The sequence below is a fragment of the Cryptococcus depauperatus genome, chromosome 8, assembly GCF_001720195.1.
Source record: "Cryptococcus depauperatus CBS 7841 chromosome 8, complete sequence".
Taxonomy (NCBI): Eukaryota; Fungi; Basidiomycota; class Tremellomycetes; order Tremellales; family Cryptococcaceae; genus Cryptococcus; species Cryptococcus depauperatus.
Window position 1 is genome coordinate 659,283 of NC_089475.1, and position 23,197 is coordinate 682,479.

General features: G+C 45.0%; 8 protein-coding genes across 8 annotated transcripts; 5 read left to right on the top strand and 3 right to left on the bottom strand.

Moving 5' to 3' along the window:
• Window positions 1-1,748: 1,748 nt before the first annotated feature.
• On the bottom strand, window positions 1,749-4,450 carry L203_106178 (uncharacterized protein; the record flags this gene model as incomplete). The annotated part of the gene is made up of 5 exons (XM_066215536.1): window positions 1,749-3,153; window positions 3,204-3,412; window positions 3,461-3,968; window positions 4,015-4,234; window positions 4,303-4,450. 5 exons carry the CDS (start codon window positions 4,448-4,450, stop codon window positions 1,749-1,751), a joined length of 2,490 nt encoding a protein of 829 aa, XP_066071633.1.
• A 986-nt stretch (window positions 4,451-5,436) lies between these two features.
• L203_106179 (uncharacterized protein) lies at window positions 5,437-7,845 on the bottom strand (the record flags this gene model as incomplete). The annotated part of the gene is made up of 7 exons (XM_066215537.1): window positions 5,437-5,454; window positions 5,500-5,547; window positions 5,592-5,671; window positions 5,723-5,855; window positions 5,937-6,097; window positions 6,142-7,600; window positions 7,666-7,845. 7 exons carry the CDS (start codon window positions 7,843-7,845, stop codon window positions 5,437-5,439), a joined length of 2,079 nt encoding a protein of 692 aa, XP_066071634.1.
• A 1,273-nt stretch (window positions 7,846-9,118) lies between these two features.
• Window positions 9,119-11,407, top strand: L203_106180 (uncharacterized protein; the record flags this gene model as incomplete). The annotated part of the gene is made up of 5 exons (XM_066215538.1): window positions 9,119-9,356; window positions 9,435-9,534; window positions 9,590-9,700; window positions 9,754-9,858; window positions 9,910-11,407. 5 exons carry the CDS (start codon window positions 9,119-9,121, stop codon window positions 11,405-11,407), a joined length of 2,052 nt encoding a protein of 683 aa, XP_066071635.1.
• A 593-nt stretch (window positions 11,408-12,000) lies between these two features.
• On the top strand, window positions 12,001-14,797 carry L203_106181 (pre-mRNA-splicing factor CEF1; the record flags this gene model as incomplete). Its single annotated transcript, XM_066215539.1, has 7 exons — window positions 12,001-12,003; window positions 12,061-12,141; window positions 12,192-12,299; window positions 12,357-12,636; window positions 12,686-13,321; window positions 13,370-14,661; window positions 14,708-14,797. The coding sequence occupies 7 exons, from the start codon at window positions 12,001-12,003 to the stop codon at window positions 14,795-14,797; spliced, it is 2,490 nt and encodes an 829-aa protein (XP_066071636.1).
• A 230-nt stretch (window positions 14,798-15,027) lies between these two features.
• Window positions 15,028-16,945, top strand: L203_106182 (uncharacterized protein; the record flags this gene model as incomplete). The annotated part of the gene is made up of 5 exons (XM_066215540.1): window positions 15,028-15,130; window positions 15,189-15,332; window positions 15,393-15,702; window positions 15,754-16,011; window positions 16,060-16,945. 5 exons carry the CDS (start codon window positions 15,028-15,030, stop codon window positions 16,943-16,945), a joined length of 1,701 nt encoding a protein of 566 aa, XP_066071637.1.
• A 107-nt stretch (window positions 16,946-17,052) lies between these two features.
• L203_106183 (uncharacterized protein) lies at window positions 17,053-18,299 on the bottom strand (the record flags this gene model as incomplete). The annotated part of the gene is made up of 4 exons (XM_066215541.1): window positions 17,053-17,459; window positions 17,505-17,787; window positions 17,841-18,224; window positions 18,279-18,299. The coding sequence occupies 4 exons, from the start codon at window positions 18,297-18,299 to the stop codon at window positions 17,053-17,055; spliced, it is 1,095 nt and encodes a 364-aa protein (XP_066071638.1).
• A 469-nt stretch (window positions 18,300-18,768) lies between these two features.
• L203_106184 (uncharacterized protein) lies at window positions 18,769-20,862 on the top strand (the record flags this gene model as incomplete). The annotated part of the gene is made up of 4 exons (XM_066215542.1): window positions 18,769-18,863; window positions 18,913-19,184; window positions 19,244-20,635; window positions 20,684-20,862. 4 exons carry the CDS (start codon window positions 18,769-18,771, stop codon window positions 20,860-20,862), a joined length of 1,938 nt encoding a protein of 645 aa, XP_066071639.1.
• Window positions 20,863-21,128: 266 nt separating this feature from the next.
• L203_106185 (uncharacterized protein) lies at window positions 21,129-23,113 on the top strand (the record flags this gene model as incomplete). Its single annotated transcript, XM_066215543.1, has 4 exons — window positions 21,129-21,449; window positions 21,505-21,526; window positions 21,579-21,741; window positions 21,790-23,113. 4 exons carry the CDS (start codon window positions 21,129-21,131, stop codon window positions 23,111-23,113), a joined length of 1,830 nt encoding a protein of 609 aa, XP_066071640.1.
• Between the last annotated feature and the right edge of the window lie 84 nt (window positions 23,114-23,197).

Below are 23,197 nucleotides of genomic sequence, written 5' to 3' on the forward strand. Positions count from 1 at the left end.
TAACTTTCCCACGGTCACATTTTAACATTCTCAATTACAACATATAAAAACCTCTTACATTTATTCAAAACAATCATTACAACAAGAAAACCGTTGCAAGTCATTATACCACCTCTGTCTGGTCACAGCGAAACTATAGCACTTGGAATCTTGAGATATACCAACCTTACGAAAGGCTACGAAACAATGGAAGGAAGACCTACAAGGCGCTTTTATCATCAAGTTCATAATCATGATACCACGGCCTTGATCTCATAGCATGGAATATAACCAATACATAATAATACAATCCCAACCACGATGTTATGGCATCTTGGTTCGAGCGATGGGTTTTAATCATTTATCAAAACCTGACAAGCCGTGATCTAAACAAGGCAAGCCATGAAACTATTCCACAAGGGGTGAAGACATGTACTGCTATTCTTGAAAATGCTCGAAATTGCCTTAATGAGAGCTGCATTCCTGTTTTGTCCTGAACAGAAAAGATGGTCGTGTCAGCGATAAAAGGTCAGAAAATTTCGTTCTTTTTCATGATTGACATCCTACTGATCGGTTGCTTCTTGCAATAGGTATGAATGATACCAAGGAAAGGTTGCTCTTCATTCAGAGATCAACTTTCTACAAAGAATATATTTAGTTATCTTGTCAGGTGATCGTTGCTTGTTAGTTAAGCTATCTTTAGCGAATACCAGTCTATCAGATCATGACTTGAAGACTTGCAGAGATGGCATCTGATTGTTATTTATGGATCGACTCATGCACTGAAACCTTAATGACACAGCGGCTAACCAGAGCGATGTTATAAGTAGACATGGTCGCACCATAGGATCGGATTCTCCTGAGTCAAATAGTACACACATTTGTGCTCTCAAGCACAAGTAATCTCATTTCAGGAATGCAAATAAGCCTCAACGGTCTTGGTCTAACCAAGGTTGTAGCAGCGGCAGTAACAATATTTCTGAAACTGATGCTATTAGGTATAAAAGAATCCTCGAGAGAAAACATCTATCTTGATATACTGCGCCTGATTGACTTATCCATCAAGCTAGTTGGTCCTATAGCTAAGGTCAATTCAATCGTACAGGTAGATATAGGATTGCTTTTTCCAACCTAACTTCTTTTATAAGTTCTTGACAAAGTTGCGAACTATGACTTATGGTCCACAGACTGGTTCTGGAAACAGTATTAGCACAATGGACATAAGAACCAAGGGAAAAGCTATGGCACTTGGAATGTTGGAAATATAAAAAACTCCGCTTCTATATCAGCGCCCCTTGGAGAATGATTCTTACTGTATGCTCACCTAGTGCCAGCAAAGCAAACCTATCGAAGCCCTATCTCGTCCCAGGACATTCCTAGTCCCTACCTTGCCCTAGTCTTGACAATAACCTATCAACACTGAGTGTTGTCCAAGTCAGAAAAAATATATACTATCTTTTTTGCATACTCTTAAACTATAGGAGTTTAGAATACCACATAAAAGCCAAAATTTGAAAGATCCGACTAGCCAAAAACTAAACCACTAACGTCTCAAAAGAATCGCATGCCAAGTAACATCATTATACAACTGCTGGCAGAGAATTGATCTGACTGTCAACACACCATATATGTTGCATCATTTCTCAAGGTTTCCAGATATCAGAAATGACAAAAGACAGTGATATTACATTCAGGTATATATATATCATCACATTAGAAGCGTGTTTCATCGATGCAGTGACGAATAAAAATTCAATTAGTAATTGTCCCTAAACTTTTCCTCCAAGCGCTCTACTGCTGAATAAGTTCATGAACCATGGTCGCTTAGGAGTATTAAAATTCAACGGAGATGACGCAGCAGATGCAAGGCCAACGCTATCTGGAGAGTATGGGACGGGATCGATGGTAAGCTTCTTCCTCCGAAGTTTTCCAAATCCATCAAGACTACGATGGGCTCTGAAACCGCCCGAGGATTTGCTGCCCCACGAACTGACACTCGAATCCATGGGAAGCTCAGAGTTTTCAATGATAACATACGAAGTATCCCGTTGGAGGAGAGATTCCACTGGGTCATCTAAGACGGGATGAGACGATAGTGGGCGAGACCATGTAGCAGAAAGAGCTGATCGAGTGGCAAAAGATGGCGAGGGATGAAAAGAGTATCGATCAGTCTGATATGTAGGACTGTGTGTGTCCGAGTGACCATATTTGTATTGAGGTGAGTCAATTGGTGAGTAAGCACTAGTGGAAGTGACTCTGTAAGAAGAGCCAGTAGAAGAGGCATAACTCCATCGTTGCTGTTTAGAGTCCGATACTGACTGTAGAGCGGGTCGATTCATTGGAGAACTGCCTAAACCCAGGGCAGCAACAGACTTTTGTTGAGGACCCATTGACGCGGCGTAAGAGTGGATACTGGCGACTTCTACATCAGTCTGGTCATCCGCAGCGTCTTCAAATTGACCCTGCTCTTCTGGAGTCAATTTAGATACAGTAGACATTTGGGTATTTGTATGTCCTACGCCGGCAGCAAAAGCAAGACAAGCCTGATAGTCGCTGTTTAGGATAACAGAGTTGTCGGATGATTGCGAGGCTACAGAAGACCTTACACTTATACGGTTCATCTGGTCTGCAATTTGATTGAGGAAAATTTGCAAATTTGCATCTTCAACTTGAGGGACGTTGAGGGAGATAGGCGAGGTAGGAGCTGAAATGACCTCAGAATGTGGGTAAGAGGTGGCTATATGGGGTGGTACCTCCTTCCTAGGCGTTGCGCCATGAAGAACAATGGTAACGGCTTGAGGATCGTCATCATTAGCAGGAGTGATCTTATCAACAGAAGAGCGAGGGCCAGTAGAGTTTCGGGTAGCAGTCAAGGGCTTGTTGGGGATAGAAGGCTCTGTAGGAGTTTTACGAGAGGCTTTGTTGGGAGTGGGAGCTTGAGGGCGTTTGGCTGGAGTATTAGAAATAGTCTCATTTTCTCCAAGGGGAACAAGTCGAACCGGAGGGACAGATCGTGGGGCATCCTTTCTCTTTGCAGGCGAAGACTGTGATTGTTTTCGACCCGATCGTCTCTCTCTTTTGGCCGCAAGTTCCTCCTCTTCTGTGTTGAAATTTTCGAGATGTTTGCTACGGTACTTCACAAGCAGATGATAAATCGTTTTTTCCCACGTTTTGCTATGAAGCGAAGTTAGCATCCATTCAATGACAACTTAGGTATGACTTGCTCTTTGCACATGAGGTTATCAATTATTTCTTGATCAGGTGCACCATGCCAAAGCGTTTTGAGATTATTCATGATATCTGGATCGATTTCCGTGACAGAGTTGACAGGACGCGCAACTTCATCGAGACTTGGCGGGGATACAAGCGATCTACCAGGAATGGGACGAGGTGGCCGAGAAACAAAGAATGGATGGTTCAGGATTTTAGGCATCTAGAGTAGATCAGTCAAATGTTTGCAAAGGATATTGAAAATCTTCACAGTGATACGGCTCTCTGGATCCCTTTCAAGCATCCTCTTGAGCAAGTCTCTAGCCGGGTCTTTAATCTCATCGGGCATTTCGAATACGCCAATTTTCACCTTTTGAAGTAGGGACCGAATGTTGTCATCGTCAAAGGGTAATCTACCAGTAAGAAGGGCAAAAAGAATGATACCACACGACCAAATGTCGGATGACGAGCCGTGATATGCCTTACCTGAGACAATCTCTGGACTAGCATAGTGAGGACTGCCGCAACTGGTCTCCAGCATTCTCTCTCCGGCTTCCCAAGCAGCCATACCAAAGTCGGCAACCTTGATGTTTTTGTCTTTATCCAACAACAGATTTTCAGGCTTCAGGTCCCGGTGACAAATGTTAAATCGGTGACAATAGTCAACAGCAAAGATGATTTGTTGGAAATAGTGCAGAGCTTCCGAAACAGGAAGACGGCCGCGTTTGACAAGATAATCAAACAATTCGCCCCCGGGGACATATTCCATGATGAGGAAGCTACGATAGGTTATTCACAATGTCTTGTCATAAATTTGCAACTCACAGCTCTGAACTAGTTTCCCACACGTCATACAAGTTGAGGACATTTGGATGGTCAATGAGTTTCATAATAACAATCTCTCTTTCAATACCAAGCAAAACCTTGTCTGCCTTGGCTCCTGCCTCGGACATAGACATTCTCGAGTTGAGGATGAGTCCCTTGGGTACAATCTTGATAGCAGCATATTTACCAGTCACTGCATGTTTGGCAATTTTCACTCGACCTATGTTGAACAGCACCGACGTCAATCATCACCATGTTGTGCCCACAATTAGGCACATCAGTACTCACCGGAGCTACCTTTGCCAATTGTACGTCCAATCCTCCATTGGCCAATGTATTGTTTCTCATCTCTCGCGCTGGACCCGCTCTTACGTTTCTTCTGAGTCGTCGTCTGTTGAGAGGTTGAAGCGCCTTCATGATGAGCTACTGCAGGCATCCCGATGTGTCTGGCCGCAATATACCAAGCGTACCAAAACGCAAGCTAATAAGTCACTCTGCTTGCAAAACACGGAATTCTAGAGTGTCAGATTGATTTGGTGACAATACTGTTTAAACCGCTAGTGCGCGTCTAATACGAGTTCAATCCTGCGTTAGCCGTAAGAGGTGATTGTCTCGGTGTGTCGAGTCCAGTGAGCGCAACGAAAAGAGCGACTAGAGTGAAAAACAAGCGACAAGGAGATGGACGATGGATGTAAAGAAACAGAATTAATTCCTCGCTCGCTGCTTGCTGAAGACAGAGTCACACAAAAGGTCTCTCTTGTCAGAGTATATCTCGATGTCAAGCGCGAAGCGAGAGGCGACAGGGACTTTTCAAATTTTGGTTCAAGACTGAAAGAAAGTAAGAAAGAAAGAAAACAAAAAAGAGTTGAAAAAGAGAAAAACAGCGAGACCAACAAATAGCCATTGTTGTAAGATTTGGACCTCCACCGTGAGCTTATAGGAGGCCACTTGTTTATCTCCGACTATAAGGATGTTTTGTTTTGGGCATCTCTAGAGAATTTATTTTTTCTTTGAATGCATTATGCAGAGAGCAAGGGATCCACAGCGGCTAGCAACGCAGATGGTGCAGAAGACATAGATGTCTCGTTGGTAGGCATATCGAAGCATTAAGATAGTTTAAAGAATATTGGGGTTTGGCTACCTGAAAGCTTGTATACTAATTAGCTCATCTTGACCAGGAAAGGAAGCTGAAGTTCCCGCCCAATCTTGGCCGTGTTGTTGTCAATTGGATATGCACTATGCAAGGTATTGTCGAGGGCGGCTCACATACATTCAAGCCATACAACGCTGAGACATCAATATGTTCTATATTCTATATACGCGTGAATTGTGTTGGCGAATCCACGTCGGTCATTTCAGAGTCTGTACAGATGAGATGGTGAGTTGAAAGATGGTATATTATTTTCAGATAGTGTCGTAACCCTACGACATGTACTTGTCCTGTCATACACGTCAGAGAGATCTTGGACACTGTATATGCCTCACCTTCCATACCCATGATAGCCCAACAGTATTATTTGACCCTTGTGTAATCTGCGCGTATGAGCTTGATCTACAGGCCTATGGGCTCCACTTACCGCCATTCTGTACCATTTGGCTGCTTCCTTCATGTTCTTCTTGATCCCATGTCCGCCTTTGGACAGTATTTGGCCCAGCTCTGCATGTGACGGTTAGCTCAAGCATCTTTATCTTGGTTGTGATTACTGACGCTCTTGAGCTTGTACATCCCCAAGATTAGCTGCGAATCTCATATACCGCAAGGCTACGTCTGGAGCCTTCTTGACACCTATCCCTTCCAAGAAACAATTTCCCACTTCAAACATGCCCATTGCGAGATCATTCTATGACTTCTCATCAGCCATCCAATATCATTAAAAACGTCTCGAGCAAAGTCTCAGAAAGTGACAAAATTTACAACTCACAGTCATGAATCTCCGTTGTTGAATTGTGAGCGTTTGATGTCCTAGAGAATTGTGAAACGTTACGCCACCCTCGGCAAGAGATTCATCACAGGCTTTACGAAGTTCAATAAAGGCCCGTCTGTTGTCTATGCCTACTCCCCAACCATGCCGGAGCGCCAATCCTAGACTGGCTTCAGCTCGTTCATCCGTAAAACGAAAAACCCACCCCAATATATTCTCCCTGTAGAACTGCCCGCTTCCGCCGCCTTCATAAAGTAATACGCACTTTTGGGAAAATCTCCCTTACCTCTAGCTTCAATACCTCTATGAACCAGATCGTCTGCAGACCAACATGACAGTGACAAAGGCGTTATAGGGTTCTCCGAAACTGGTTCAGACATTGCCCGCTCTCGAATCTCTCCTTCTCTTTCCAAAACTGACACAGGTACTTTCGTGTATTTGCCTTTTGGAAAAGCAAATTCAGACACGCCCGCCTTGGGTGTAGCAGGAGATGAATCACTATCCAAATCGTAGAAGGAGAACCCAGACATGGACGACATGTGGGACTGTCGGCTTCCTAATGATTTGCCAAGAGGTGATGACGAGCAATCATTCTTAAGGGGGACCATCAATGGACTATGATGTGATTGCCCTCGTACATGGGAAGAAACAAGAAAATCATCATTTTGTTGGGAGGCAGAACGTCGTTGGTTCATCATTAATGGCGGACGACTGCTCGAGAACGTAGCAAGTTGTTGATGTCCCTTGGATGTTCGCCCCGATATGACTGGATGTGATGTTTGTTTAGCCATTCGCCACAGGGCCCCTTTCGAGGGTGATGAGGGCACTTTACTGCTTGACGGAGACCTCATCAATGGGGCAGGTGCAGAAGCGCCAGATGGAGGAGGCGGAGGTGCTCTTCTAGGAATCACCATCGGTTTCCTCAATTTCCCTCCTTCTCTTCCCATCACAGTCTTTAACCTCGATAATCGCTTGGTAGGACTCAACCCTCTGACGCCACCTTTACCGTCAATCCCATTCTCAACCTCTGGTAGACCCTCTGTTTCTACCCATTCAAACTGAGATTTGTCGTCTCCCCAATCACTCCCTTGTTCACCATGAACACTTGTCCATTCGTCGGAAAGTTCTCTCTCCTCGGGATGTACAACAGCTGGAACCTCTTGCACATGCGCATTGGAACCAGAAATACTTCTTGTCCGACGAGGTGGCACAGGTTCAAATTTGAACGATACAGGGGCGGCTGCCGGTTGCGGTTGAGACATTGAAGGCATGGGCTGCGATGAGACTGTGAAGCTCATTTTAGTGGCAGGAGGGCATGATCGGGAGGCAGTTGTATCGCTCGCCAAACTAGCCAACGTCTTATCACTAGCGGATGGTGGCAGTTTAGTGTCTAACGCAGCAGACGGCGGCCTGCCAAAGTCAACAGAATCACCTAAAAAGGAATTAGAAGTAGATGCTCTGGGAGTCGTCGGAGATTCAGGCTCGTCTTCATCTTCATCACTCCGTCCAGCCATGGTATAATCGCTAGCCAGAGAGTCGATGGACAAAACAGAGTTATGTCTAAAGAGGTTGAATGTCAAAGCTGGAACTGGGGGCGAGTCTTCTCTTGTGTGAAACGCATTCGATGGCTCAGTGCTTGAAGCTGAAGCCCTTGTCAACTCGTCCTGCACGCCATTAGCACAAGGTCCAACACCAGCTGTGTCTTTTCAGCCGTCAACGTTAGACCAACCTGGCTCTGGACGATTCGCCCTTTAGCCTCTAAGCGGGCCAGGGGACTGGCATAGCTGGAGACCGCAACCTTTGCAGAAGGCATTCTTCTCAATGTGTTGCTCCGTTGCCTTTGCCTTGAGGGAGAACACGGGGGACCAACCGACTGGGGCGATAACGGTTGTTGAGCCATGCTCGACATGGCTCAAACTTTTGCTTCGACAATGTATAAAAGCAAAAGCAAAAGCAGAAGCAAAAGAGCAAATAGCTGAATTTACCGAAATGACTTGTCGCGAAGCTACGAAAAAGGCGATCCAAGTGGCGCGTCCGACAAAGATGGCTTTATGACGTCTTTTTGTAATTTTCCTTTTCTATCTTCTTTTTCTCTTTTGCCTTTCTGTCATCTATTGACAAACGAAAAACCAGTCACGAATAACCGTCTCGTGTCCAATCTTTTTACGCTTCGTAGGTCACATAGCGTACACCAAACATGCCTTCAACCTCTACATATCGAAACTGGCATCCGGCAAGCATACCTTCCTTTACACTCATAGGGCCTGAGTGATCCACATCCGTTTCAGGTCTGAAATGACAGGAGAGACAGGCAGGCCTGGCCCGTCGGTTGATGAGATACAGTCACCACAGTGATTTGTTTTCCTGTCGCAGATATCATCAAAGTGCCCCGCAACGGTATATTCCTCATCACAAAAGATAGGGCAGATCCGTTCCGGCATGTGAATTTGTGTTGTACTTGCCTCTCTTACCTTTTTCGTCTCAATTAACCCACGGTATGCAGCATGGAATGTTTGCTGGGCAGCCTCCAAGCGTTTGTGATCGGCAGAGTCAAGTCTTTACTCATCCAGCGTGCACTATTAGGCTATTCATATCAAGAAGCAAAACCCACATGCATTGCCAGTCTATATACCACTCGCATCAACGGAAAGGGAGCTTCTTGCTACCAGTATATGAGTCATGCGATCTCCAGCTATCAGACATCACTCTCATGTTAATTCGCTATAAAGCTGCGGCTGGATAGCATCTCCACGCGAAGGGTCAGTTACGCAGAAAGGTAGAGGCATACACCCATCCCAAAAGGATGAGCGATTCACCGAAAACAGTTGACGGAAATAGGAGACGAAATGCCGACATACGTTGCTATCTATACGGCCAAAGACTTCAAGTTCAGTCGTAAGCCATCTCATTTGAACTCTCGTGTTTATACACAATGTATTATTAGCCATACATATGCATATACATAGGTTCAGTTTTGTAAACAAAGTCGGCGTCTTTTTTTTCTCTTTTTGTTACAAATTTCAGGGACGATCGCTCAACGTGGAGGTCGCCGCCTACGGTACAGGGACAAAACAATAAACCTCTGAATTCTTTTCTTTTCCAGCATTTTTATTCCTCTTCTTTCCATCATAGTGAGGAAAAAAAGTTGTCAACGGATCGCCTGTCGATAGCAAGCAACAAGGATGAAGTCTCTCAGGCGCTCGCTCAACCAAGACAAGTCAAATAATTATACTCAGCCTTCGCCTCCTCTTCCAATCTCTCATGGTGGTATGGGGAGGCCGTCAGACAAGGTGGCTCCTCCACAAAAAGTCATCAAGGCTCTGGCATCACATCAAAGCTTGAATCCACAAGAACTGAGCTATAACAAGGGTGATTTTTGGTATGTGACAGGAGAGAGGGATATTTGGTACGAGGCTTTGAGTGAGTTGTAATGTTGAAATGATGAGCGCGACGCGACGCGTATGACTAAGAGTGGGATAGCTGACAACCTGTCTGTAGATCCTCTCACTGGTGCAAGAGGCTTGGTACCCAAAGGCGATTTCGAAGAGTTTGTCAAGGGCGGAAGACATACAGGACAAAAATCTTTTGACCAGGGAAGGTAAGCACGCGACTCGGTTCCTCTCTATTAAAGAATTAGACTTGACTCTCTGCAGCAGGCCTGGCACGCCATCTGCCTCTGCCATACTTCAAGCCAGCAACCCAGCTTCACCTCCAATGGTGTCGCCACCCGGATCAGATGATAAATTCCGGTCGGGAAAAGGCCTGTATGTGTGCTGCTGGGCATTTGATGGATGTGCTGGCTGATTCTTTTTGGCAGCGTATACGCTATTGTCATGTATGACTTCCATGCTGAAAGGCCGGATGAGTTGGAAGCAAAGAAGGGAGAGCCCATCGTCATCATGGCACAGAGCAATCATGAATGGTAGGTGACTGATCCCCAAAATTAAAAACGCTAAGCTTATTCTGCAACTAGGTTCGTTGCCAAACCTATCGGTCGTCTCGGTGGCCCTGGTCTTATTCCCGTTGCATTCGTGGAGGTTCATGATCCCAAGACTGGCAAACGTATAGAAATTGCTCCCAATGCGGTTCCAATGGTTGAGGAATGGAAAAAGAAGACGGCAGAGTACAAGGCAGCAGCAATTCCTCTTGGAAAACTTGATATTGCTCCTGGTCAATCAGTCACAAATTCGCCTTATGCACCAGCCCAAGGACCTAGTCCTTCTGCTTCCCAGTCTTCCCTCTCTCGTGCCTCCGGTACAACTGCAGTCAATACAAGCAACGGCACATCGATCTCTTTTCATACCCCTCACACTCCTGCGCCCACCGAACATTCATTAAAACGACCATCCTATGTTCCCAATAGAAATGAAATGCTACCACCAGGAGATCTTATTTCTATCTCTGTTCCATCATTCCATCATGAAAACGGCGTTTATTGGTTCCGACTTCAAGTTACCTTTGTACCGGATGACCATACTGCTTCTGCTTACGCTTTTGGTCTATATCGCTCTTATGAAGACTTTTACGACTTTCAAATTGCTCTTCTCGACACTTTTCCTTATGAGGCCGGTCGGTCAGGTTCCGCTGAAGGGCGTACTACACCAGAGCGTATCCTACCTTACATGCCTGGCCCTGTTGATTATGAGATCGATGACGAATTGACAGAGTATCGTCGTGATGAGCTCGACGTTTATGTAAAGGAATTGCTTGACCTTAAGATTAAAGGTGCAGGGTTCATACTGCGCCATGAGCTCTTTAGAACATTCTTTGCGACAAGACATGGTGATCATTTTGAAAAGAAGTCGAGGGATGATGCGATGGGCGAACTAGAAGAACAACTTGCGGATATCAAATTAGATGAAGAGACAGACCGGTACAGACCGAGTGCCGGTACAAGATCACATTCTGCTGCGTCTCATCATTCGCAATCATCCGTACAATATCGTCAATCTCCAACCTACCAACAACATGCTCCTTCGAAATCCGTGTCTTCTCGTGGTCCTTCCCCTCTACCGCCAATTGACACATGTCAAAATACATCCTCTCGACCTGACTCCTCGACCTATCCTGTCTCTGGTCGTGCATCGGCTACCGTTCATTATACTTCCGGTGGATTATCGACAGCTACGACATCCTCGTCATGGGGTATGGGCACAAGTGGCCCTCTCTCAACTTCTACTGTCCCTACAACGCCAGGCACTACACCTCAAGCAGGTCTGCCACCTTATATCAAGATCAAGATCTACGACAGAGCGACAGATGATCTTATCGCCATTCGTGTGCATTCCAGCATCACATTCAGTGAATTATTCGAAAAGGTTACAGCGAGATTAGGCCCTAGCGTCTCGATGTTACGTTATCGAACTTCAATGGACAGTGGTGATGGATATAAGGAGCTGAAGGATGACAAAGAGTTGAAAGATTGGCTGAGAATAGAGGGACAAAAACTGATTCTTTATGCGGAGCAATAATATGGTGTAGGAGAAAGTTGGTGCTATAGAGCAGAAAGAAGAATCTGTAATTGTTTATCTTGTTTTCTCTTCTACGTTTGGGTTTAAGGGTTATTTACAAAGTGCTACTGTGCAGACTGGTGTCTATGTAATCACTAAATGCCATTTTTGTAGCTGCATCTTTGCTTACAACACAAGCAGTGAGAAATGACTTGACAGTTGAGGCTTTTGATTGATGCTATGAGCTCTGCGACCAGTGACAGAAGGAGAAGTCGTAAAGTATCAAAAATATGGAAAAGTATCTCAATTTGTTTATGACAAAGTAGAACGCAAACCCATTAAAGATTATTATCGTCAAAAAGCAGTCGTAGAGATGTTGCCACATCACTACAACGCCGAAATTCCGTCACTCACCTGGAGAGAGTATATGATGGATGCCTGCACTGAATCTCATTTTGTTAATCACTTTGCAATAGAAATATTTGAATTTAGTCCCAATTGTCCTTCGGATTGAATCTGGTTGGCTTTGAGGGTAAAAAAGGTGATCTTAACAGAGAGTTGGACGGCATCTTGATTATTCAAGTTCAGGACTACAAAATACCAAGCTTGTCATTATGGTATGTATATGCCCATAAAGTGTATATTCATGGACGATGAGACTGATATTTTCGCAGCGAGTCATTGTCAAGGGTGGTGTGTGGCGTAACACGGAAGATGAAATCTTGAAAGCCGCAATATCAAAATATGGCAAGAACGTAAGTCGAAAAGTGTAGCCTTACGTGTGGTATATTCTAAATTGTTACAGCAATGGGCTCGTATTTCTTCGTTATTGGTCAGGAAAACCCCAAAGCAATGTAAAGCGAGATGGTATGAGTGGCTGGATCCGTCTATCAAAAAAGTAGAGTGGTCAAAGGTATGATTGGCAAGAGTTGAGAAGAAGTGTCAACCTCACTGATTTGATCGCTTCAAGACTGAAGATGAGAAACTACTTCATCTAGCGAAGCTCATGCCCACACAGTGGCGAACTATTGCCCCTATCGTAGGCCGGACAGCAACCCAATGTCTCGAACGATATCAAAAACTCCTTGACGACGCAGAGACTCGGGATAATGATGAGCTGGGTCTGGGAGCTGGAGAAGATGAGGCTAGCAAGCCAGCTGCAGATGCTAGGGGAATAAAGCCTGGAGAAATTGATACTGACCCAGAAACGAGACCTGCTAGACCTGATCCCATTGATATGGACGATGATGGTAAATATAAAGGTTCAGTTATTTGACACAAATCGCTGACATCGCACAGAGAAGGAAATGCTTTCCGAGGCGCGAGCTAGATTAGCAAACACTCAGGGGAAAAAAGCAAAAAGAAAGGCTCGCGAGAGGCAATTAGAAGAAGCTCGACGACTTGCGTTTTTGCAAAAGAAGCGAGAATTAAAGGCTGCTGGTATCAATCTTCGAGCCAAACCAAAGAAGAAGGGAATGGATTACAACGCCGATATTCCATTCGAAAAGCAGCCTGCACCCGGTTTTTACGATGTCACTGAGGAAAACGCTAAAGTCTATGATGCTCCGGTTGGTTCTACACTTCGAGCGCTTGAAGGCAAACGCAAACAAGAACTTGATGAGATTGAGGAACGTAAAAAACGTCAAAAGAAGGAGGACGGCAAGTCTAACCAGACTCAACAATTCGTTGCTGCTCGAGAAGCGCAGATCAAGAAGCTCAAAGAACAAGAACAAGTTATCAGACGACGAAAATTGAACCTCCCTATCCCTCAAGTTGGCGAGCGAGAATTGGAGGATATAGTCAAAATTGGGCAGGCTGGCGAATTGGCTAGAGAATTGGTCGGAGAAGGAAACCAAGCAACAGAGGGCTTGTTGGGAGAATATGAGAGTTTGAGTCAGGCCAAGATGGCAAGAACACCAGCAATGGCGCCTCAAGGTCAGTCATCGATGCCCTCACTGTGATAGTATGCTGATGAACATACAGAAGACAACATCATGACAGAAGCTAGAAATCTTCGTAATATTATGGCTGCACAAACTCCTTTGCTTGGTGAAGAGAACACTCCCCTCCATGGTGCTACAGCAGGCACTGGTTTTGAAGGAGCCACACCTCGACATGGTGTTGCTGCTACACCAAACCCTCTGGCTACCCCTGTTCGTGGCAACGGTGTCACTCCAAGCCATGCTACTCCTGGTATAAGTGCTACTCCTTATCGAGATGATCTCAACATCAATGAAGGCAGTGCATGGGGCAAAACTCCAAGAGATGAAAAGAGGCGGCTAGTGGATTCCAGACGAGCATTGAAAGCTGGCTTTGCAGCGCTGCCAAAACCTGAAAACAACTTTGAACTTGCTGAAACTGAAAAGGATGAGGCAGAAGAAACGACTGAACTTAGAACCGAGGAGGACGCTGCTGAACGAGATGCTAAACTCAAGGCTGCTCGAGAAGAGGAGGAACGCCGAGAACTTAAGAGAAGGAGTTTGGTTGTCAAAAAGGGGTTACCACGACCTGTCAACGTCAACACTTACAAAATCCTAGATGATTTGAACGCGGTCGAAACCGAAACCGATGAAGACATGGCAAGAGCTTTCAAGCTCGTCAATCTAGAAGTTGCTTTATTAATGAAGCATGATTCAATTGCTCATCCTCTACCTGGTACTTCAGTTCCTGGCGGAACACCTTCGGATTATGACCAGCCAGAAGACACTTATGTTGAGGAAGCAAAGAAGGCAGTTCATATCGAACTGGCTGGCATTATGGAATTGCCTGGAGCCACAGATGAACAGATAAGGGTGGCTATTGGCGCGGCCGCCGAGGAAGATAGCATTGCGTTCGTCAATGCCTGGGCAGAGGAAGGTCAAAACCTCATATTTAATCCGAATAGCAGATCGTGGATTGAAAAATCTTCCCTTTCATCCGATCAACTTTCGGCTTACTATGTTGCCATGGTGGACTCTTGTCGAGAACGTGTCATTGCAGAGGCCACAAAAGCTGCCAAGGCTGAGAAAAAGCTTGGAAAACAACTGGGTGGCTACCAAGTATTGAACGACAAGACCAAGAAAAACATTCTAGAAGTGATGGAAGAAATTCTTCAAAGCAAAAGAGACTTGGAAACATTCCTTATGCTCAAGGGTATTGAAGAGGCAGCCGTACCAGGAAGATTAGAAAAGATTAGAGACGAGGTGGCTGTCCTCGAAAGAAGGGAGAGAGACTTGCAAGCTAGATACGCCGAACTGAATGACAGAAGAAGGGAGAAGATAGTCTCTATTGAACAAGTATGTGATTTTCATTATTGCCTATGCGGATACTGACATACATCAGCTTGAGGAAGACAAGGTTATCCTTGCTGCACAAGCGGCTTTAGAGGCACGGGAAGAGTCAGACGGAGATGCCAAGATTAATGGAGTCTAATTTTGCTCATAATCAAGTACCTAAATACCTTTTTGTCATAATTTGATTACATTATTGGTTTCGTATTTGAATATTATTACAAAAGCGTATACCTAAGTGAGGGTTTACTTAAATTTTTGCCACTTAATTTTTGGCGACCTCCACTTACATAAAGATTTCAACATTTCGAGATATTCAAAATAATTGATTGATTTATTTCATCAATACTGTCAAAAGGCGGAAAATTCACCATGGTGGCCATGGACTATATACCAGATGCTGCTGGACAAGAATCATATATCCTCTGTGCTGATTGTGGGGCAGTAATATCGAGTGCAAATGGTGCTGGTCTATGTAAGTCAGGCGTCCGGGTCATATTAAAGTTATATTTGGCTAATCTCTAGGTATATAGGTGTTGGATGTCTTAGAAATACAGTAGATATCACAGAGGGCATTCCCAAAGAAGCTACGATGAATTTTTGTAGAGGGTGCGAGAGGTTTCTGTCACCACCAAATACTTGGGTTGCTGTTCAGCCCGAGTCTAGAGAATTGCTTGGTAAGCTATCCTTTATCACGGCTGTATATGATTCCCTGCGTCGCTAACAGTTATTCAAAGCAATCTGTTTGAAGAAAATTGCTCGCCCACTTATGAAAGTTCGCCTTATTGATGCTTCCTTCGTCTGGACTGAACCTCACTCTCGTCGTATCAAACTGAAAATTACTATTCAAAAAGAAATTTTGGCTCATACCGTCCTTCAACAAACATTTGAGCTTACCTTCGTCGTTCATACCAGCCAATGTCCATCTTGTACCAGGCTGGCTGCTAAGAATACCTGGAAGGCCAGTGTACAAGTTAGACAAAAGGTTACTCACAAAAGAACGTTTTTATGGTTGGAGCAGTTGATTTTGAAGCATAATGCGCACAAGTGAGCTGCTACTTGATTTGACCCGTGAAGATACTGATCGTATCGTTCCAGAGATACCATCAATATTGCAGAAAAGAGAGACGGCTTGGACTTTTTCTACACTGAGAGAAATAATGCCATCAAGATGACTGAGTTTCTGGCTGGTGTCGTACCTGTCCGTGTAAAGGGTTCTGAACAACTCATTTCTTCAGACACTCACTCTAACACTTCCAATTACAAGTTTACCTATTCCGTGGAAATTGTGCCTGTCTGTAAAGATGATTTGGTCTGTTTACCTAAAGCTCTTGCTCGATCATGGGGTAACATTTCGTGAGTGATTTGTAACATCGACGTGAAGCTGGACACTGACAGATATAGACCTCTTCTCATCTGTTCTCGAGTGGGAAACACTTTGCATCTTCTTGATCCTATGAATCTTCAACAAACCGACGTTTCTGCTCCAGTTTACTGGCGTCAATCTTTTGACTCTCTCGCAACCGTCTCAGATCTTGTCGAATTTATTGTTCTTGATGTTGAGGCCTCAGGGCCTGTAAGGGGCAAATATGTTTTGGCAGATTGCCAAGTCACACGTTCCAGCGGTGGCATTGGTACTGTGGACGACGATGGAATGGGCGACGATGGCATTTATCATACACGAACCCATCTCGGTGGTATTTTGCAACCAGGTGATACCGTCTTGGGCTATCATCTCACTCATGCCAACTTCAATCATGATGCTTTCGAATCGCTAGAATCTGCCCGTATCCCCGACGTAATATTGATCAAGAAGACATATCCTAATCGCCGCAAAAAATCCAAGCCTAGACACTGGAAACTTCGCTCTATTGCCAAAGAAGCCGAAGATATTGCCGAAGGTACAGTCGGTCGTGGTGCTTTGGGTCGAAAAGGTGGCGTTGATCAGAGGAATGTGGAGAGGGATTATGAACTGTTCTTACGAGATTTGGAAGAAGACAGAGAAATGCGTGCTGCTGTCAATTTGTACAAGGCAGACCCTCAAGAAGAGGATGGGGATGCGACGATGGGCCTGGACAAGAAATCTGGTTCAGGTATGAGAGGTGGCAAGCGAAGAGCTGGAGTACAACAAGTGCAAAGCGGGATGGAAGTGGATGACGGTATTGAGGGGTCAACAATGGACGATGCGGATGATGAGGAGGAAGAAGGAGATTTCCCTGAAATTGATATGGACGAGTTGTTGGAGAATTTCGAAGAGTTGGGCGTTGATGATGGCGAAGAAGCTCTGTAGTTTTTTCGTTTTTTGCATGTATCAGCATCGACATTTCACTATGATCACGCGATTAATGCATTTTTTTTTTTTTACTATCGCTACAAATCTTTGAAGAAAATCTATATTTACTGCTTCAAAAGTGCCTGGCTAATTCTTTTCGCCTCCTGATCGATATCCTCAAAGAATTGTTCTTCGTCAGTATATTTTGGATTCCATCCGATGCTCTTGCTCCTGTCTGCGACACCTCTAGAGTTTGTGCCAGAGAACCAGCTGCCACCAAAGTACAGATCAATCTCTTCCTTGGTGAATGTCGTAGGTGAAGTTTCAGTGCCTTTGGGAAGAGCACCGTATTTGGCGAGAGATTGACCAATAGCGGAGGTGGCCCCCAAAAGAGTATACTCGCCAGAGATACCAAAGTAATAACCGGCTGGTCCATGACCAATGACAGGTTTTGTGACGGTAGACTGTTCCCACACAAGCCTGTAGAGATGACCGAGGTCAACGATAGAAATATGAGGCCAGATGTTGGCGCCTAAGTCTCTGTCAGCCATGTACACCTCTGATGAAACACACTGACCCTTGCCGACAACACCAGCTCTCTTTCTCTTGATGGCAATTTCAATCAATAGGGGCATCTGTTGAGAAGTGGCGTGGGAAAGACTTTTTTCGTAGACCTCGCCCTGACCACAGCCCCAGATAGTAGACGGCAGGACAATGTATGATTTAATGACGCCAGCCTGGTCAGCTTGAACAATTTCCAAGTCAACGTTGCGATGGGGATTTGTCACAGGAATTTCAGTGACTGAGTGAAGAGCAGGAGAGACACGAGTCGCAGGAGAAGGATTGAGATCGGTGTATATCTATCATGCCTTGCTGTTCAGAACGTTCTTCCCCAAGTAAGGATCAAGCTCACCGTGTCAGTAGGGTACTCTCCTCTGGCATCGTCCACCAAGACGCCGGTACCACTGGTGTGAATCAAATGCGGCCGGTGACCAGTCTTTTCCTTCCTCCTCCTCATGCCCTCCAACATAGCTTGGACACCCTTCAAGTCGTCTGCGTTGGCACAAGAAACAACGACATCGGCTTCAAAAGCTGCATCCCGAATCTTGTCATGCTCCTCGAGCGAACCGAGAAGTGGCACAAGGGTGACATTGTGTTGCCTGGCAAGCTCAAGATTGGTGAAAAGGTTAATCTTTGTCGAGTCTCGAATCAAGCCAATAATCTTGGAGGGAGGATTTTTTGAGGTGATAATGGATTGGAGGACGGTTCCGCCAATGTACCCGGTAACTCCTGTGATCTGATGGAGAGAAGTAAGCAACATGAATGAGCCGACTGGTCATCAGCCACTCACAAAGATAGTTTTCCCAGACATATTTTGTTGCAACTTTTATAAATCTTTTTTATAGTTAAATAAAAGATTAGAAAAGAAAAAAGAAAAAAAATCTAAAGATTACTTTTTTTTAAAGAAAAATCAAGTTTAAACGATATTGACATTGAAGACGTAATATTTGCGGAGCTCCACATTCCATAATCTATTACGTATTCTGCCTTGAATCAAAAGCCCCCCAATATTAAACCAAATAAGTACAGATATAAAGAAGGCCTGATCCTAAGCTCCTATGATAACTGCTATGCATAAATGAAATGTATACATAGGCTTCTGGCACCATTTAAAGCTTCATTCTGTCTTCATTAATAAATGTTGAAGAAAATAAGTCAAGGAAGATGCCCGTCGGCGTTGAAAGTTCTTTTGAAACGTGATTTTTCTAGAAACGCTGATTATTATTATTTCTCATTCTCTTTTATACTTTCAACAGCTTTTGCCTTTAAACCCAGTCAAAATGGCAAAAGTTCAACTTTATGTCTATGATATCTCGCAGGGATTAGCAAAGAGCATGTCCTTGATGCTGACGGGCAAGCAACTTGACGGCATTTGGTACGTCCATTCCTTAACATATATCTGGCATTATCTAAAGTCTTGGTAGGCATACATCCGTCATTGTTTTTGGCCGAGAGATATATTATGGGCAAGGCATCCTTGAGTCTCAGCCTGGCGCTACCCACCATGGCCCTCCATTACACATTATCGATGTTGGCGAAACTCACATCGATCAAGATACGTTTAACGAATATATTGCAAGTCTAGGAGAGATGTACACGCCCAGCAAGTATCATTTGATAGATTTCAACTGCAATCATTTTACAGCAGACGTTATCGGATTCCTGACTAGCAAAGAAATTCCTGCTTGGATCAGTAGTAAGTCACTTCATGCGACAGAGTATGTGGTGATCTTGTGGCACTTAATCACTCTGTAGGTCTTCCTTCAGAATTTCTTTCGACTCCTTTTGGTCAAATGATGAAGCCGCAGATTGACGCAATGTTTCGCGGTCCTCCTTCCGAGCGTCCTATTCCAGATAAGGCAGTGCCAACGAATGGCGCTGTTCCTGCTCCGGCCGCTGGGTCTGCTGGGTCTGCGTCGCTTGCATCTGCATTGCTGCAATCCGTCGCGTCTCATGCGGCGACGCAAGCAGGCGGCTCTGCCCGTTCGGCTTCTGAAGCTACTCCAAGTAAGACATCCGCGGCTCTTCCTAACCCCGAGACATCCCCCTTGACCCTCGTCTCTTCCTCCTCCAACTTTCATTCAATCCTTTCACAGCATTCGGCGGTCGTCGTCAACTTCACAAACACTCCTTCTTGTCCACCATGCAAGGTGATCAAGCCAGTATACGAATCAATCGCCGCCCTCTATGCTCCAACATATGGTGCTAGAGGTGCGAGGTTTGTTGAAGTTGAGCTGGGAATTGGTCAGGGCAGGGAAATTGCAGGCCAATATGGAGTTCAGGCGACTCCTACATTTATGTTTTTCAAAGACGGCAAGAAAGTCGGAGACATGAAGGGTGCAGCCAAGAAAGAGTTGGAAAATCGGATTGAAATGTTTATGGAAGAGTGCTATCCTACACATCCTCATCGCAAGGTTTATCTGCCGGCTATAGAGAGTTTACCAAAGAAGCCCATTACGACTGTCAATAAGCCAAACTATGATGCTTTATTAAGCAAACTTGAAGGGTTCTTGAGTGGAAAAGGCAAAGAAGGAGACGTCAGGATACTGAGAAATGAATTTGTGCCTTTCTTACAAGATACAAAAATATTGTCAGAGACAGAGTCAACAGCAGCTTTGCAGAGATGGTACTCTGCTACCCAGGCAATCTTTCAAGTCCTCAAGTCAGAAGAGACGTTCCCGCTCATCGATCTGTGGCGTCTGGCCATCATCAAGCCTTCTACAAACTCTCTTCTTTCTTTAGGCCTTTCTGTTGTGTCGACTTTGCCCGAACCAATAACCACAATCATCACATCCGCTTCCAATGCTCTTTCCCACAACCCTACCGGTACACCCAAACCATTCATACTCACAGTACTCCGTTTCTTTACCAACCTCACCTCTTCTAGCGAACTGAGCAACCTTCTTCTTGCTCGCGATGGGAATACCACCGCGTCTGAGCAATTGACTGGTGTTTTAGTAGAATCACTGCTCTACCCCGATATTGGAGTGAGAAGTGCTGCTGCAGGCGTAGCCTTCAATATTGGCTTGTGGCGGCAAAAAAGCGTCGCTGATGGTAGTAGAGAGGAAACTGTAGAAGTGGAGTGGGAAATCGACGTCGTCAGCGGACTTGTCGAGGCCATCTCTCGAGAAGAAGATGAGGATGTTGGTAAGTGAGATCGGCGTTGCAACCTTTATAAAGCTGATCAACGCTCAGCTCATCGTCTTTTTGCCGCTCTTGCTCTGACCGTTTATCTCTCCCCAGGATACGAAACCAACCTTCGGCCAACGTTGCATGTTTTAGAGGCGAAAAATAAAATCGAGACCAAGACAAGAATATGGAAGAAGAAGGAGGTTATGAAGTTGGGTGAAGAGATTGCCTGGAAGCTGTGCTGAGTTATTACAGGTTCTCATAGATGCATATTCTATCTCACCAGGCCTTTTGTAAGGGCTTCAAGTGATATGCAGTGTTTTTAAACTTTTGTTTTTTCGTTTGAATACACTTTTTGTGTGGATAAACAAAGTGCTGAATGGTAAAATCAAAACAAAACCGGCGCGTCTGCTTTTCTTTACAGCTTTCTTTTTTCTTGCTTTTCTTTTTCTTTCATTGTTCTTCCATTTTTTAAATAATAATAGAAACAACGCCTCTACAAGCAAATCTGATGTCTGCAGGACCTTTTGCAGCTCAACAACAGTATATTGATGCTGTACAAAGCACACTTTCTTTGGGTCTTGCCAGTAGTACTTGTCCTGTCCAACCGTCAACTCCGAGTTTTGCTCATAGAATAAGCCGGAGTTTAAGTAACTTAAGCGTGAGAGAGAACGAGGAAATCGATCAGTCTACGGAAGAAACAGAAGACAGAAGATGGAGCATGGATAGTCCCAGCGTGTGTAGGAGAACGGGAAAAATGAGGAGTGAGACTTTGCCCGATTGGTTGACACCCGGAAAGGAGAAGAGAAAAGTGAAAGAGATCAAACTTCCCGTAAGCTTTTGGCTCCAGGCTGTTGATACGGATGAGCTGATGCTGTGGATGATAGTTGGATCCGGAACAATGGACCCGTAAGCCCCGATGAAGCATAATGCTGTAAACTCTCTGATATGCAAATGTTAGCTTTTGAACTGTCCCAATATCTCAGTCACAAACTTCAAACAGGCGGCCCGGGTGGTACAGGTAGAGTACTTCCAGCGCCTCTCATATCGGATATAGAAGTATGGGTGTTGAGGCAGCGAGTATCTGGCAAAATATTTCTAGACGGAAGCTCAGATGGATGGGGGTAGGTCCTCAGACGTATGAAGATGATATGGCCTGACGCGCTTCTCAGAAGTAGTACATCTAGAGCGCCGCCATTTATTTCGCTTCTGAAATCAGTTTCTCGTCAACTACGGCGTACTTTCAATGCAACTGCTTATAGCACCAGGTTGTCTTCTCGTTCGCCAACTCTGATGGAAAAGGAAGAATTTTCTGACGACGATGGTCCCATAGGAGTCCGTCGTATGATCATCGCATATGATGCTCGTAGCTCTGCTTTAGCATCTTCACCATCTGATGCAGGTTGCGATGATCAGCATGAAGCACCCAAGCTTGTAGCACAACACACAGGTGAAAGCGTAATTGAAAGATGGAGGAAGTGGGAAGCGACAGGTTCTCTTGTCATGCCTTCTCAGCATGAAGACTATGTCCAAGGATATGGAAGAAAAAGAAACTTTTCGGATGCTTCGGATTTATCACGAACTAGTGGGACAAGCAGCCTGAGCAGTGTCAGTGAAACGACAAGCCCCGTAATGGAGGAGCTTCTGGCTGAAAGGGAGATCCATATGGCGGAGAGCTCAGCAGACGGAAATATCAAACCTGCGTCACCTGTCAAAGAGCTTCTGAGCGACTTTGCTCTATCAGATACAACGGCAGGGCTGACACCTCCACCATCCTATACATCCAGTCTTGGTCAGTCATTGCTCTTCTCTGTTGCCTCAGAAAACCCCTCAAAGCCTTCAAATGGCGACCGGAAATCGGTCACCCCTACTCCTGAAAGTCCGAAATCTACAGGACTTCACATCTTCTCTGATCTGATTCCTGCTGATGCGGAAGAACACACACAGACACCTTCTGTGTCCCACTTTCCTGAAAGCCATTCTAGACATCATGATGAGCCGTCTGATGACACACGCTATCCTACCATCGGCCTATCTCTTCGTCGCCCTTATCGACAGCCACTTGAGCTTGTTGGCGATGCAGATGATGAGCATGAAGAGATCGAGGGAGGACACTGGGAGACTGCACGTCGTGTAACGCTGCGTGCGACACAACCCATTACCCAAAAACTGCTTAAAGCTTCAACCTCTGGGAAATTGGAACAAGAGGTCAAGGGAACGGAAATAGAAAAACAAGTGGAACGCTTGGTGGATAGAGTCCGAGAATTAGAGCAAAAAGTTGAGAGTGTGACGTCTATACACTCTACGAGTTCAGTCTCTAACAATGCCATTCAAGCTAAGACCGATGTTTCGTTTATTGATATACTGGGACTGGGCAAGAACGAGGGTGATCATTTACCAAGGAAAGTAAGGGAATTGCCTGTATACATTTTTCTTGTGGGTGTGGGAGTAGGTGCTGTATTGGTCAGAATATGTTTAGGGAGGCACAGAGTTTAGAGATGTGGCGCTTGATGTGGCCATTGTACCATCATGGTTTAACAATGCTCGATACTGGATGTTTGTACGTTTACGCTGTCATGG